Genomic DNA, 16,086 nt, shown 5'->3' with positions numbered 1-16,086 from the left:
ACTCCCACAGGAGTCGCCCAGTGCTCCTGCTTTCTAGCACCACAAGGCACAGGGAAGGGATGGACAGAATCTGTGGCAGTTACTGTCCTGTCCTTTCCACATGACCTCTGGGAGCCAAGTGACCCCCTGGAGGAAGCCCCTGTAAGCAGCACTCCAGGCTGACATGTGGCTCCCAAGTCCTCATGCCTGGTTCTTGGTTTTCTAGAGATCACAGAAGTAGGTTGGGCTGCTGGTCCTCACTCAGGCCATCATCCCTGGTCACCAATGTGGCATCTGAGTGACTTAACAGTTAGTTCATGACAGACATAAACACCTTGGGGACCTGAGGGGTCACGGGGATGACAGGGACACGAGGGTGATAGGAAGGAGTGAGTGATGTGAGACGTGGTTCCAACGGCCTTTTTATTAGAATAAGTGCACTTCACAGAGAGCCGCTCATGTCCCTTGAACCTGGTGCCACCACACCTCTGTCTGCTTGCAGGGTTGCAGCTGCAGTGGTGGCATGGTCTGATGTTGGTGCAGGCACAGACATCTCTAGTGTCTGACAGACAGCTGGGGCAGGAGGCGAGGCGAGCCCCCCTCTCCTCACAGTCCTTCAAGGGGACAAGAGCAACAGATGGAAAAACCTCAGAGATGTGTCAGGAGACCCTGACTAAGGGCCGGACAGTGCCACCACCCACACCACGCGCGCGGCCTCCATGGGAGGCTTCCGTAAACACAGGCGAGTCTGCTAGGACCAGTCAATTTGAAACTCTTCTCCCATGAGCAGTGAGACAGGGATGGCCAGGGTCTGCAAGACAGAAAAGAGCTCAGATGCCAAGTGGTTCCCACCCACAGCCAGACCTCGGATGCCCTGGAATGTGGCCTTCATGCTCAGAGACAAGGGCATGCTGGGTCTTGGGAGCCCAGGAACCACACAGCTCTCAGGAGAGACGAACCCAGGGATGGCGGCCTCTGCTCCCAGGCCATCCCTCTCCAAGGCAGAGGGACCAGGGCCTCAGAATTGGCACCTGATTCCATTGGAAACGAGGTTCTGTTTAGAGGCTCAGAGCCTCCATCATCACTGCTCCCAAGGTAGATATGGCGAGCGGTGAGGTCCCACTTGCCCTGTTCCTCTGTGAGGCCAAGTGCCCTGTCTCCCTCCAGTAGTGTGTCTGAGGATGGCTGGACCAAGTGAGTGGCTGGAGTCCTTAGCACCCCCCTTCACTCATGCCCCCCCAGGACAAAGACGCAATCCCCACCCTGCCCTCCTACCTTGCTGTCAGGGCTGTAGGTGAAATTGGACACAGGAACACCCATTGGAAAGGACCTGGGTGGGGGCTGTGGTCACTCCCAGGACGGCCACCTTCCTCAGCTGTAGGTCAGCCCCCTCCTTGGTCACGTGTACTAACTTGTTCACAATGGTATTCTGGTAACATAGAGGGGGAAGGAAGCGACATTGTTCTGTGACAGTGGAGCCCTCCACATCTGGACTCACAGATGCATCACAGGACGGCCTCTTCTGTGCTGACACAGGGATGGTGGCCACTCTTGCCCAGGCCCCTCCATCTATCAGGTCAGACAGCCCCACCCCATGTTTCTTCCACCAGTCTGGCCGGGCCTTGTGACTCACGTTCTTGGCTAAGAAGGTGACCAGTGTGTAGTCCCCACGCTCCAGGACCCCCAGGCTCTCCCCATCGTCCCAGAACAGCTCCCCACAGGGCCTGGCCACTTGCTGTTAATGCCACAGCCAGAGCCATGGGCTGCTTTCGGGACTCCGTGGTTTGTGAGGCTGGGACCCTGGGAAGAGGGTGGGCACATGTCACACCTGTGACCCTGGATACCTCCCTACGGTGACGGCCGGCCTGGGGTTGAGTAGCCCAGGATGTGTGGTGACCACCCTGGCCAAGAGCTGGAAAGACCCACATTTGTTCCTTTCAGCTCCTCGCTCGCTGCCACGGGTTTACCCTGCCACAGGGGAAAGCAGAGTGCCCTGTGCCAGCTCCCTGCCACCATCCTGCAAGCACCCTCCAGTCCCCATCCCTGGCCTTCCTTGGGCCCTGGAGCTGCTGGCTCTGGGTACCTGCAGTGGTATAATGTAGCCTGCCCTCAGGTGCACATTGATCGTGTCCAGCGGGGCATCCAGTGTCAACCACTGCCCCTTGCTGCGGACAGCAGCTCTGAGGGCGACGGAGGAGAATGGGAAGCTGCCAAGGGCCTCCACTGGCACCTGGAGGAAGGGGTCACATGAGAAGGGTCCGAGTAGCACCCATGCTACCACGCTGCCACTTGGAGCCATGTTCTCCTGCCCCCCCCCCCCCCCCCGCAGCTGTGTGTGGTGGTTCAAGAGTGCTCCTGAGACAAGCTGGCTGTGACTGCAGAGCTGGACCTGCTGTAGGAATGAACGCCTGGCTCAGCTCAGCCTGTGGCTATGGGGCCCTGGAGCTAACCACGTCAGCTGTCAGCCTCCATCTCCTCACCTACAGCACAGCTGTCATGGCATCGGCACCCAGGTGAGGATTCAGCATGCAGCTGGGACTTCAGGGCAGGTGCACCTTTTCAGCCTGTCACTGATAGGCCAGGAGGGCATGGCGGCTCTAGTCCCCACCAGTGCTGGGTCTGAGGACCTTGGGACTCACCATCTGCAGGTTGTACCACGTGCCCTCAGGGAAGTAGCCAGTCACTTCAGTTTTCCCACTCTCTAGCACAGGTGTGATGAGCAGGGCGGATCCCCACAGGAGCTGGCGGTCCACAGACCAGGTGCTGGGATCCTCAGGGAACCTTCACAGGAGAGACAGGCATGAGGGTCTGGAGCCTGGGGCTCTGATGTCAGCTGTGCAGGTGCAGAGACAGGCTCTGAGAAACCCAGGACACAGAGGATCTGGGCTGCTTCTGCCAGAGCCCAGAGCAAGTTTTGCTTTGCTGACTCTCCAGGTTCAGACAGGAGGCGCTGGGGTGCCTGTGGTTCTGTCACTGTTTCTTGAGTCTCAAACTAGCAATGCCATCCTTCCAGTCAAACTGTGGAGTCCATGAAAGCATCCATGTTCTCCACAATCTCACCACCAAACAGCCACTAGGAATGCCTGGCAGGACACCCAGGGTCCTCTGCTAACTTCAACCTCTGGGCTCTGCTCTGACCATGTGGCAAAATCACAGTGCTAGGGACAAGATAGAGCGTGATGCTTTCAGATGACCGCTTGGGAGCATTTTCCATTTTGTGAGTTAATGCATCCATCAGGGAGCCCAAGATAACCCTGAGTTGTGCACAAGTGTGTCCTCACACTTCTGCGTGGAACGCTCATGCTGAGGGCCTGCCCCACAGCGGCCTTGAGGCCATGGTTTGGTTCCTCTCGTTCCTGTGGTGGCAGGTGCTTCTGGGTAAATTACATCTGCTTGAAGTGAAGTGTGTGTGTGTGTGTGTGTGTGTGTGTGTGTGTGTGTGTGAGAGAGAGAGAGAGAGAGGGAGAGGGAGAGAGAGAGAGAGAGAGAGAGAGGACACACATTGGTGGCTGGTGGTGTCAAGTGCATGCCTGTTCAGCCATGTGGAGTCCAAGGCCAGCCTCTAGTATGTCCCTTAGGTGTCATCTACCTGGTCGTTACAGACAGGGTCACACGGGGTCCCTGAAACTTGATGAGGCCAGGCTGAGAGGCTAGCAGCCAATAGGGCCCAGGGATGCTGGACCTAAGTGAAGGCCACCATGCCAGGTTTGTTTGATTGTTATTTGTTTGAGCCAGGGTTTCTCTCTGTAGCTCTGGCTATCTTAGAAGTCACTGTGTAGACATGGCTGGGCCACCTAGAGAGAGACTCAACTGCTTCTGCCTGCTGAGTGCTGGGACTGAAGGCCAGCGCCTCCACAGCCTCAGGCTCAGCTTTTTAACATGAGCACCTGAGATCAGGTCCTCAGGCAGCAAGGCAGGCACCTTACACACTGAGCAATCGCCCCAGTGCAACTATTATTTAACCATGTAGTCCATGTGTGTGTGTGTGTGGTCTGTGTGTGTGTGTGTGTGTCTGTGCGTGGTCTGTGTGTGTGTGGTCTGTGTGTGTGTGTGTGTGGTCTGTGTGTGTGTGTGTGTGGTGTGTGTGTGTGTGGTGTGTGTGTGTGGTGTGTGTGTGTGGTCTGTGTGTGTGTGGTCTGTGTGTGTGTGTGTGTGTGTGGTCTGTGTGGTGTGTGTGTGTGTGTGTGTGTGTGTGTGTGTGATATCTGTAGCTCAAGTTACTTGCCTTTCCACCCAAGAACCATCCTCTCTCTGTCCTCTGGGGATGCTCCTGTGTGAACAGTCCTGTCTGGGGACATGGAAGGGGCCTCTCTTGTTTGTCCTCTTCACTTAAGTCACCCCAAATGCACAACTCATGACCATTTCATCAAAGTTTCACCAGCCAGGAGGCCTGCGGTACCTCAGCCAGTTGTCCACACTCCGGATGTCATGGCGGACCTGAGGTCTAGGGGCCTGAGAGCATAGGGCACTTTTGTCACAGCCTGCCTGGGTTGTAGGACACAGCCCACAGCAGAGTGAGTTCCCTGGCACCGGAAGACCTCCAGTAAGTCCTCCCTGGGACACATGCGGACTGTCACTGTCACTCCCTGACCCAGGTGACTCACTCCAGGAAGAGGGGCCGGGGCCACTGTGTCCCCTCTGACGTGGGCGCCATGGAAGAGGGTATACAGGTAGGGCAGAAGGGCGTAGCGCAGAGTGAAGGCTTTCCTCATGGCCTGCTGGGCCGCCTCGCTGAACTGATATGGCTCCTGCGGCTGTGTGGGCAGAGAGGGCAAAGGAGATGAGCTGTTTAGTTTTTGTCAACTCGACACAAGCTGGCATCATCTGGAAAAAGGGAACCTCACTTGAGAAAAACACCTCCACCAGACTGGCCTTGGGGGTGAGATGGGGGCAATTTCCTGACTTGAGGATGGCTGTGGGGGCGCCCAGTCCACAATAGGTGGCACCGCATGGGCAGGTGGTCCTGGGCTGTGAGGAGGGAGCACTGTTCCTCCATGGTTGCTGCTCTAGGTCCTGCCCTGACTTCCCCTCATGATGGACTAGAAGCTGGAGATGAAATTAACCCTTTCTGCCCCAAGTTGCTTTTGGTCATAGTGTTATCGCAGGAGAGAAAACACACTACAACAGTAGCTCTCTGGGCTCCTAGGCCATGGGTCAACAGAATGCCCACCCCAAGAACCATAGCTCCTTGGCCATCCTGTGTGGAGGCCACCACAGACTGTGCTCTCCCTATAGGTATAGGATTTACAATGGCAAGGCCTTGGGGGTGAGCACTCAACCTGCTGCCCCATCCTACCTTGCGATATTGGAGGTTGTGGTTCCGCATGAAGGGGTAGAAGGCACCCAGCTGTGTCCAGCGCACACATAGCTCTTCGGACACATCTGCCATGAGACCACAGATGTCTGCCCCGACCAGTGGCATGCCTAGCAGGTTAAACTGCAGGATTTCTGAATATTGAGGCAGAATAGCAGGAGGTTACCCAAGACAGGAAATGGACAGATACCTGCTGTGAAGGTCTAACCTAGACTCACCATCAGTGCCTGACGCACAAGAGCCCACTGGCCTATGCTTTCCACTTGGGGTCAGCAACTACTTCCTATGGCCTGGGACCAGCAGAGCTGACCAGAGCCCAGTGTGTTCAGAGGCACAGGGTGTAGGCCTGGGACCTTGTTGGAAATAAGAGCTTTCCAAATGTAATGGTGCTAAGGTCAAGTGGTTGGTGTGGTCCTGAGGAGATGCCATGTGGAGATTAAGTCACACGGGGAGGTGGTCCTGGGAGGATTGGGCTGAAGCCGCAGCAATGCAGTGAGATGCCCAGGGGACCATGAGTCCCTCCCTTCTGGGGTCCCCAAGACTGTGCAAGGACACCAAGCTACACCTCTGTGCACAGGGGTGTGGCCCTGCAAACCCTGGGTCTGGTCATTGTCATGGATGGATTCCTGTTACATTAATTCCACAGAAAGGGCTCCTCAGCTGTAGTTAACACAAAGGAGAGGGGAGGAAGTCCAGACCCCAGCTCTGCAGGGAGCTCTAAGTCTGGCTCCTAGCTTCCAGCCATTGCAGTCTACAAGGCTGAGGGCAAGTAGAGCAGATGGCCTGCATCTCAGGACGGAGTCAGCAGACAACTGCGTAAGATGAGGTTTTGAGGGCTTTTCCGGCAGTAGGCAGAGTGAAGTGCACACAGGGTCCTGGGAAGAAAGGTGGCCGCGTGAGCGTGAGCGGCTGACGGCTGAGCAGACGTGCACAAGTGAGGAGGAGCCTGGAGGCATCCCCATCCCACACAGACGGCAGACATCCCCAGGCGGTCTCAGCACTATGTGCAGTGTCGAGCCCAGAACCCACAGCCCCCCGGAGGGGACCCAGAGCCCTCCGGGCAGCTTGTACTTTACCCGGCACAGAGTACACGAGATGGTCCCAGGAACTCCATATATCGCCTGTCCAGTGGCCAGCGTATCGGCCATGGCCAGGGAAGGTTGAGCGGGAAATCACAAAGGGTCGTGTTCCCCGAATCTTCACGAGGGCCCTGGGTGGTTTGAGAACACAGAGAACTGGGTTCCCATGGGTCCTACATGTCTCCATCGGGTGGAGCACAGCACCAGGGGCCAGTAGCAAGGGGATCAGGGCTCTGAGAGGAAACTGGTAAGAACAGAATGGGTGGGCCAGACTATGCCAGGCACAGTCAGCCCTGTCCCAGTGAGTCAGATGTCACCTGTGAGTGAGCCTTAGCGGATCATGGAGTCCCTTAGGTACCAACCCCTACCCACTTACCATCTAGGATGTCCAGGGCATGATGTGTGGGAGAAGCCAGCTCCAAGCAGAGGTCAGGAGCACCAAACAGCTTTGTGGGTGTGTGCATGCATCACTGAACCCAGGGTGCTGGGGTGGCCTCCTCCCCTCTCAGTGACCCTGCTAGGAGCCGCCCCCTCTTAGTTTCCACTGTGACTACTGTGCAGGCTGTGGGCTGCACAGGACAGACCCTCACCTGTTGGAGGCGATGACTTGAGTGAGGCCATACAGGTTGTGGAGGTTGTAGTGTGTCGAGAGGAACTGGCGGCTGGAGGCACAGATGGTGGCTGCTTGCAAGGACCCGCCAACCACCCCTAGGCCAGAGGAGGACTAGTTTAATAAGGAACTTCCTCCAGGCTCCATGTGGTGCCTTCCTCCTCTGCTGCCCAGACTGTCAGCTCCTTGGGCTCAGCCCAGGGCAGAGCCTCCTAACGCTGACCCCTCTTCCCCTGCGGGGCTTGGGGCACATCACATTCACCTCTGCTATTGCAAAGACAGGCAGGTGGGGCCAAAGACGACCCTCTGCGGACCCATGGCCTCCACACCCACCTCTCTTGACTCATCCTAAGTGTCTGCCCATTCGAACCCAGTCTCCTTCCCCTGAGGCACTGTGCACATATGACAGTGTCTATGTCACTCTTTGCAGGACCTCCCCCTTGGCTTTTCTCTCCTCTCTGAGCTGCTGGCTGTTCTGCCTACTGACTGCCAACCCCGAGAACTTTGCATCTTTCCAAACCACAGAAGGGGGCTCCCTGCTTAACCAGCTCTGTTCCTATTCCAGGCAGGCGAGGGTGGGGGGCTCACCGGGCACATAGGGTGGGCCTCTCCAGTTCGTTGTTCGGGCAGCCGTCCTGAGAGCCTCTAATGGAAGTTGGATGGTTCATTCATGTCCTACAAGGGGCCGAGGTGATATAAGCTGGGTCAGTCTGCAGGAACTGGGGGTGCACCCAGGGAGGAAAGGGGTTACACTTACAATCCACATTCCATCAAAGGGCACCTGGGCATGGAACTCTGATACCATGTCCTGCCACCAGTCAAGGGTCTCCGGGTTGGTGAAATCAGGGAAGGCAGCGGATCCTGACCAAGCCTGAATAGCGAGCCGAGGGGGAGGAATACAGTCCCAGGTAGATCTTCCACCACAGCCCTGTCAGGCCTTGGCTTTGAGCAAAGCAGCAGCCTCAATCTTAGTCAACCCTGACATACAGCAGCAAACTCCAAGCCCAACAATAAACAAGCTGGTCCCACAATGCCTAGGGGTTTGGAGGGCTCTTGCTCTGGGAGAGCCAAGGCCAGCCCTACACACAAAGCCACGGGGCAGAGGAGCCATGGGACCAAAACTTTGGGAAGAAGTTGGCAGAACCCCACTGGAGGTCCCACCATCAGACTCAGGCCCTAAGCCTGCCCCTCCCTCACAGGAACACTGTAGGAGAGGATGCTTGGGACTCAGAACTCCCAGAGCCCTCAGGGGTAAGGAGGACAAGGGAAACCCCAAATCCTCACATAGGTCCGCTAGCTTGAGCTGGGCCCAGCGGCTCATTATGCCCGAGAACACATCTCCACTTTCAGAAGTCCAAGGTATGTGTCAGGATTTCCCTTTTGAGGGCCTCCCCCCAGCCCCGCTGTGTCTACTGGACATGGTGGTTTTCTGACCCTGGCCTGGACAGCTACCTGTCCCCTGACCACAGTCCCCATCCCCACACTACCTTCCCAATCAGTGGCTGTCCAGTCTCATTGGTGATAAACACGCCCCTCCGAAGACCCTCGTCATAGGGCCTGTAACTCCCAGCAGGGCCTGAGCTGCTGATGGCCGGATCCTGGGGAAAGAAGAGGACAAAGCCCTGGTGCCAGCCCCTGGGTGAGGCAGATACGGACTGGTACAGGAAAATGGCGCACAGTCAGACGGTGCGAGTTTTCTGGACGCTGCTGGGTGAGTCTGGACATGTGATTGTCCCAACCTTCCACTTCCAGAGTTAGGAGAGAACCTTTTTTATTTGCTTTTTTTCTTTTAAGATTTATTTATTTCTCATGTATATGTATACAGTGCTATTCCTACTTGTAACCCTGCAGGCCAGAAGAGGGCACCAGATCTCATTATAGATGGTTGTGAGCCACCATGTGGTTGCTGGGAATTGAACTCAGGACATCTGGAAGAGCAGTCAGTGGTCTTAACCACTGAGCCATCTCTCCAGCCCCCTTATTTTCTTCTTTTATTTCATTTTTTCACTTATTTTTGTTTTTTTAGACAGGGTTTCTCTGTGTAGCCTTGGTTGTCTTGGACTTGCTTTGTAGACCAGGCTGGCCTCAAACTCACAGAGATCTGCCTGCCTCTGCCTCCCAGGTGCTGGGATTACAGGCGTGTGCCACCACCTTCTGGCTTCTACTTTTAAATATGTGTGTCTGTGTGCACATGCCCTCAGAGGCCAGAAGAAGGTGCTGAAATTACAAGCAAGCTGCTTGACGTGTGTCCTGGGCACCATACTCCCCTCCTCCTCAAGAGCAGCATGCGCTTAACTGTTGACCCATCTTCCAGGCCCCAATTACTTAGGATTTTTTTGTTTTTGTCTTTTCCCAAATAGGACTTGTCTTTCTAACAGAGCCCTGGCTGGCTTGGACTCTCTTGTAGACCAGACTGGCCTGGAACTCACAGAGATCTGCCTGACTCTGTCTCCTTAGTGCTGGGATTAAAGACCTGTACCACTTCGCCTGGCTCCCATTTACTTTTCAAAAAATAAAGATTTAAAAAATAGTCCCAGACAGGCTGGGTGTGGTGGCACATGCCTTTAATCCCAGCACTTGGGAGGCAGAGGCAGGTGGATCACTGTGAGTTTCAGGCCAGCATGGTCTACAATGCGAGTCTAGGACAGCCAAGGCTACACAGAGAAACCCTGTCTTGAAAAAAAAAAAACAACCCAACCCAACCCAAACCAAACCAAAACCAATTCCAGCCATTCAGAAATAGAAGCAGGCTAACCTCTGTGAGTTTGTTTGCTTTGGTTTTTCAAGACAGGGTTTCTCTGTGTATCCTTGGCTGTCCTGGACTTGCTTTTTAGACCAAGCTGGCCTGAAACTCACAGTGACCCACCTGCCTCTCTGTCTCCCAAGTGCTGGGATTAAAGGCATGTGCCACCACCTACCACCTGGCTCTTTGTGAGTTTCAGACCAGCCTTGTCTACATAATGACTTACAGGTCATCCAGGGCTACATTTTCAGGCCCCATCTTTAAAAGAAAAAACAAAACAAATAAAACAATACAAAAGACTGCAGCTGGCCTTGTGATGCAGGCTGGACATCCCAGCTGCTTGGAAGCTAACCCAGGAGGGTTCCGATCAAGGTCAGCCTGGGAAACCTAATGAGGCAGAAACTCAAAAGAGAGATAGGGATGCAGCTCAGTGGTAGAGAGCTAGCCTAACTTGTGTGGGGCCCACGCTGCCATTGTCCCTGACAAACCCTTGTGGTGAGGAAGCAGGTGTGGGCCTGATATGGCTAACCACCCACAGCTCGCTTTCCTCTGCTGAAGGAGGCCCATGGCAGTGGCCAGTTGGTGTTCTTGGACCGTACATCTCTGGCTAAAGTCGGGCAGGAGACCACAGCTAGGAGAGGCCCTGTTCCCTCCAACTGTGGGGATAGGCACAAGGCAAGTCTGTTTCCTTTCTACGTTGCAATTGCTGGCCTGAGGGAGACCCACGTCCAAAAGACACACAAACTCCAGCTACGTCTGAGGCCATTACCAGCTGCTATGGTCCTGCCTTGGGAGCTATGGCTGCTCAAGCAGTTAGGCAGCTGCTGCCTGCTGACCAGGAGCCCTGAGCCTGACAGAGGTACTTCCAGGAACATGGACAGCAGACACCAAGCCTGCAAACGTCTGGGTGTTCCTTGAGCATCGAGGACTCAGGGGACGTCCAGGGCAACCGCTCGGGCAGGAGGACGCGGGCCCCACACGGGAAGCACCCAGGCTGCAGCCATATCTGCTCACCACAATCATAATGTACCGCCGGCCCCCCTCGTGGAGCTCGCGCACCATGTCTGGGAAGTCGGCAAAGCCGTCCTGGTTGAAGGTGAAGTCCCTGAAGTTGTCCATGTAGTCTAGATCATTCCACTGCACGTCCTGCAGCGGGGGATGGGAGCTGAGGCTGAGATCCGGAGTCAAGAGTGTGGAAGCTGGGCGACCCCACCCTGACTCCCACTCACCAGGGGGAAGTGAGTCCTGGTCATGTTCTCCACCACCTGGCGGACAATGGCGGTGGAGGAGTAGCCCCAGCGGCATAGGTGGAAGCCCAGGCCCCAGTATGGAGGCATGAAGGGGTATCCTGCGGGCCAGCACTGCATGTTAGTGGGGCCTGGGGGAAGGGGACAGGGGCCTGGGGCAGAAGGCAGGGACCGTGGTGTGATGCCAGTGGGTACAGGGCAGGGGCCTGGGGCAGGGGCCATGGTTCTGAGGCCAGTGGGCACCGCGCAGGCCGTACCCACAACATCCTGGTACTGCTGCACAACGCTCTTGGGCTCTGGGCCTAGGAACACGTAGACATCCAGGATCCCGCCTGTGGACCTCCAGGTTAGGGCCGGGCTGGGCTGCAGGACCACATCTGGAGGGAAAGTGGCTTGGGCTCAGGCGGGAGTCCCCGACAGATGGCTAGAGTGTGGCCCTTCCCATATGAAAACTGGGGGTTGCCCGAAGGGTGGGAACGGGGCAGCTGTAGTGAGCCCCACCCAGCAAGACCCAAAGAACACAACACGGAGCAGACGAGCCTGGAGAATCACCCGGGACCTCCTTAGGTACCAAGGGTATGAGCGAGGTGAGGCCTCTGCTCACTGGACTCTCCCTTGGAGACGGGAAGTCTCTGGGGCAGGCACAGCCTCCAGTTCCGCCACAGAAGCGACTACTGAGCAGTTCCATCTGGTGACTCACCCATGGCATTGCTGTTTAGCAAGAACACACCGTGAGCCAAGCCACCATCCTCCAGGGCTAGGTAGAAAGGGTGTGACCCATACAGGTTGGCACCTGGCTGGGATGACAAGAGAAGCACCTCGCACCCAGGACCTCAGCCTCCACATTCCTCCCGCCCACTGTCCATCTCTTACCGACGGTGGCACATCCCGGTTCCAGAAGGTGAGCCGAGTCCATTCAGTGCTAATCATGAGTGGGCTGAGGTGCTCACCGAGGCCTGTGATGTGCTGGGAGGGCAGCGAAGTGGCCAGCTGCAGGAACTGGTCAGCGAAGAACAGGGGGGCCACGGTTGTGTTCAGCCTGTGTGGAGACACCAGAGTCCCTTAGACCCCAGGCCACAACAACCTAGGATGATGGGTCCTTCTAAGGGACAGCTGGAGAGGGACAGTCTGACTTCACCAGCAGGATAGTAACCCTGGGACAATGCCACATAACCCCCAGCAGTGCTCAGCACCTGAGGACAGTGGGAAAAGGCAGAGCAGGCATGCTCAGGGGGACACAGAGCAGGACAGAGGACACCATGGCACAAACATGAGGACCTGCCATGGGGACTTGAGCCTTGGAGCAACACAAGGCACAAGAGAGGCTGATGGCAGGGACCTTCAGACCCCTGCTAGCCCTTCACCTGGCCCTGTGTTCTTAAAAGTCCAAAGAGGGTTACGATAACACCGAGGGTGATGGCATTAGGACGAGTTAGAGTGTGAGGTAGAGATGCGTACTTGAAGAGTAAAACACAAGGGTGGCCACTAGGCATGCCACCTGCAGGGCCGACACTGTGGCCTGGACCAGGGTCTCTCCCCAGTCCCACTGGCACTTGGATGGATCACCCTTAGCGGTGGGTCATTTTGGACACTGTGGGTGTCCAGCACTCTGTCCCTATCAACCAAGCTGACACCACACACTGCCACGTTTCTCCTGGGGGTATTACTGTTCACTGAGAAGCCACAGAGGTAACCTTTGGCACCCAGTGTCGACACACCCAGCCTAGACCCGGGCCAGCACTCAACAGTACTCATGGCAGGCATGCGCTTGGTGGACCAGGAGCAGGAAGAAAGCTGTGCTGCTTGGCTCTGTCAGCTTGATACAAGCAAGGGCCATCTGAGAAGAGGGAAGGACTCTCAGCTGAGAAAACACCTCATTACATTGGCCTGGAAGCCTTCCCGTGGGGGCATTTCCTTGACTGACTGAAGTGGAGGGCCTAGCATACTGGGGGTGCCACTGCCCCAGGGCTGGTGGTCTGGGTTGGATAAGAAAGCACCCTAAGCATGCCATGGGAAGTAAGGCAGCGAGCAGCATTCCTCCATGGCCTGAGCTCCTGCCCTGACTTCTTGTGTGATGGAGAGACCTGGGGCCTGTGCGGGGAAATAAACCTTTTCTTCTCCATGTTGCTTTCGCTCATGGTGTTTATCACAGCAGTGGATCAAAAATAGAAAAAGGCAACGTCGGTTGAGAGCTGAGCCAGGGAGGAGGCACACAGGCTTGCTGCCTCCTGAAGCTCTGGCCCGGAGGGGCCACCAGGTCCCTGTCAACTAGATTGGGGCCACAATTCCAGGTAGCCAACTCACAGGACTCGGCCATCCTGCTCCCTGCGCACGACCACTCCAAAGGGCTCCTCTGAGAATTCCACGCTGTACAGTGGGGATGGCGCCCGGCTCAGGACCCTCGGGGTCTCCAGGGGCACTTCATAGCGCTTGTGAGTGGGATCTTTGATCTAGGAGAGGAGAGATGGTGGCGTTCAAAGCCCTCCCTCCCTTGAAGCCTCCAATAGACAAGGCTCCAGGACAGTCAGCCAGATCAGCTGCCAGGGCGGCTGCACACTGTGCTTAACTAAGAGCCTTAGTTTCCTCAACCACTTAACTCGGGGAAGGAGTGCTCCCTCAGCCTGTGGAATGCAGAACATCCACTAAACTTGCTTTTCAGAGAAACAGTAAACAGCTGGCGTGTGCTCCTGTCTGCTTTGCTTTATTTACCATTCAAGTTCCTTGATTACTTTTGAGGTGAGTTCCTACTCTACAGCCCGGGCAGCCTGGGACTCACTGAACCCGCGGCTAACACTTCACTCAGATTCTCTTGCTACAGGCCTCCTAAACGCTGTGTACAAGCATGACGCACTTTTTCATGCTGGGCATCAAACTCAGACCTCACACACGCCAAGCACAGGCTCTACTGCTGACCTATGTCAGGCCCCACACACAGCTCTTTTGTTTTTCTGAGACAGGCTTTCTCTGTGTAGCCTTGATTGTCCCAGAAATAACTTTGTAACCAGGCTAGTCTCAAACTCACAGATATCCTCCTGCCTCTACCTCCCGAGTGCTAGAATTAGAGGTGTGCAGTGGCACCACCACTTGGCCTCACAAATAGTTTTCAATACTTTACATTTATGTAACTTACCTGTGCATTAGGTATACCCATATGCGTGCGTGCATGTGTGAGTTGTACGCACTTGTGCATGTATGTGTGCATGTGTGCGAGGTATACACAGGTTTGGCCTCACCTCTCTTGAATGGCTTGTCCTCCACCTGTGCCTGCCTTCTAGAGCCTCTATCACAACTGTGGCCACACCTGATGTGCACACACAGCCAGACCACACATATCACTGGAACAATGTCCACACAGTGGTCACCTGTCCACATATACCTAGCCACTGCTCTGCCTGTGCCCTCTGTCTGCACGGGACTGTCTCTGCATAGGCCGTCCTTGGGACAGTTATCTGCCTGACCCAGCTCTATCCAGGTTCTACTGTGTCCACACACACCGTGAAGTGGAGGCGGCTCTCAGTCTCCATCAGCACGTCCAGTCGTAAGGTCAGCACATCCTTTGGGAAGAAGGTCGGGCTGGTACGGGTCAGAGTGGCTGTGTACCCCGTCTCTGTGGTGCTCAGGTTCTCTAGCCGGTAGCTGGGGTAGCTGGGCGGGAAGAAACACCAGGGCTGCCCCATGGGTGGACCCTTCAGCACCCGCCCTGTGGGGACATAGCAGCAGCCACGGGCCTCGCACTCCTCCTGGGAGATGCCTTTGTCAGGAGCACAGTCAAAGCGGCTGTTGGGTGGTATGTCACACCGTGTGGGCACTGGTCCAGGCTGGTCAGGGCGTTCCTGGACGTGCCGGGGCCCTGGCTGGCCACCGTCCTGATGGTGAGGTCTGTAAGCCTTCCACAGTTCTGGGGAGGACTCGTGAAGGTCTTGGGGAAACAGCAGGAGGTTCCGGAGCATGATGTGACCCAGAAGGACGGCTACGGACAAGGAGACAAGGGTGCAGAGCCCAAGCACGGAGTGGGAGCAGAGTGGCTTCCTTATGTTCATGCTAAGAGACTGGAGGCAGGGGCAGCAGGGGAGGTCCTGAAGGCCTGTGGAGAGAGGGAGCCAGTGCCAACGTGGGTTCGCCAGAGCGTCCTGGACCCACATCAGTGCCAGTGCGTGGAAAGAGGCAGACAGTGTGTCCCTCTCCACAGCAATACTGAGGAAAGCAGAAGACAGGACAGGAGACAGCGGGAGACTCCTAAGAGGCAGGAGGCAGGCTGTAGACATGGGCCCCAAAACACTGTACAGGCAGATGTGAGAGGGAGCCAGGACCTTATCAGGAGGCCTTGTGTGAGAGAGGAAAGGGTGAGTGGAAGGCTTGGAGGTGGGGGGCACCACAATGAAGTCTAATCTCTGGGGAAGAAGAAAGGGTTTGTAGTGAAGACCCCAGAGAGGTCACAGGGTTCTCTGGCTACAACCGGCCGCAGAGGAGTGTGGGGTGTGGGCCTTCAGGAACCGGGGCTGATTTCAGGATGTGGTGGGGGCAGGATTGGGGGAGCAGGGCAGACAGGACTCAGCACAATGGGAGGTTCTCGGGGTCACCAGACATACTCCTGAGACAGCAGCTTGTTTGCAGAAGGGGCAGCTGTGAATATTCTGACAAGCACATGGTGTTCAACAGTGGCCACTGGGGAGTCAGAGCTCTCCTGGTTGACAGTTAGGTTTTTACCCACAATTCCTGTCACTGTCTCTCCAGGCAGTGACTCCCCACCTCCCACATGCTGGTCTTTCTGGTACTTATGATCACGCCCAGCTCTGTTCAGTTCTGCAGGACTTTTGTATGCATGGCTGGTGTAGGTGGGCCACCTCCAACATCTTGTGGAAGTTGGGGTGCTTGGCTAGGCTGCAATTTCCAACCTTCCAGTCATGCGTTGGTCCTTCAGGTGCCCAGCAGCCATAATGACCTACCAAGGGCCCCAGCCTCCACATTAGCAATAGACAGACACCATGTGGACCAGGCATGAAGACCAGACACCCAGTTTGTCTATTCTGCAGTCTCGGCTCCACCTGGCCTCCGCACATGTGACCCTGATCATGATTCAGCGCCCAAGGGCACTCACAGGCTCAGACTCTGAT

The 16,086-nt window shown here is 56.0% G+C and overlaps 1 protein-coding gene across 1 annotated transcript; it reads right to left on the bottom strand.

Moving 5' to 3' along the window:
• Positions 1-666: 666 nt before the first annotated feature.
• Positions 667-15,097, bottom strand: LOC127200738 (lysosomal alpha-glucosidase-like). Its single transcript, XM_051159175.1, is given in 25 exon segments — positions 667-790; positions 1,255-1,296; positions 1,298-1,408; positions 1,613-1,699; positions 1,701-1,763; positions 1,765-1,779; positions 2,063-2,209; positions 2,619-2,760; positions 4,584-4,600; positions 4,602-4,733; positions 5,276-5,427; positions 6,370-6,503; positions 6,963-7,080; positions 7,571-7,589; positions 7,591-7,632; positions 7,634-7,657; positions 7,740-7,853; positions 8,470-8,580; positions 10,740-10,871; positions 10,955-11,073; positions 11,230-11,349; positions 11,673-11,769; positions 11,846-12,011; positions 13,277-13,422; positions 14,467-15,097. Coding segments are annotated over 25 exon segments (2,856 nt in total). The 5' UTR covers positions 15,013-15,097; the 3' UTR covers positions 667-730.
• Positions 15,098-16,086: the final 989 nt, after the last annotated feature.

This window comes from Acomys russatus, chromosome 16 (genome assembly GCF_903995435.1).
Source record: "Acomys russatus chromosome 16, mAcoRus1.1, whole genome shotgun sequence".
Taxonomy (NCBI): domain Eukaryota; kingdom Metazoa; phylum Chordata; class Mammalia; order Rodentia; family Muridae; genus Acomys; species Acomys russatus.
The sequence above is the reverse complement of the archived record's forward strand: the minus strand, read 5'-3'. Positions and strand labels throughout refer to the sequence as shown.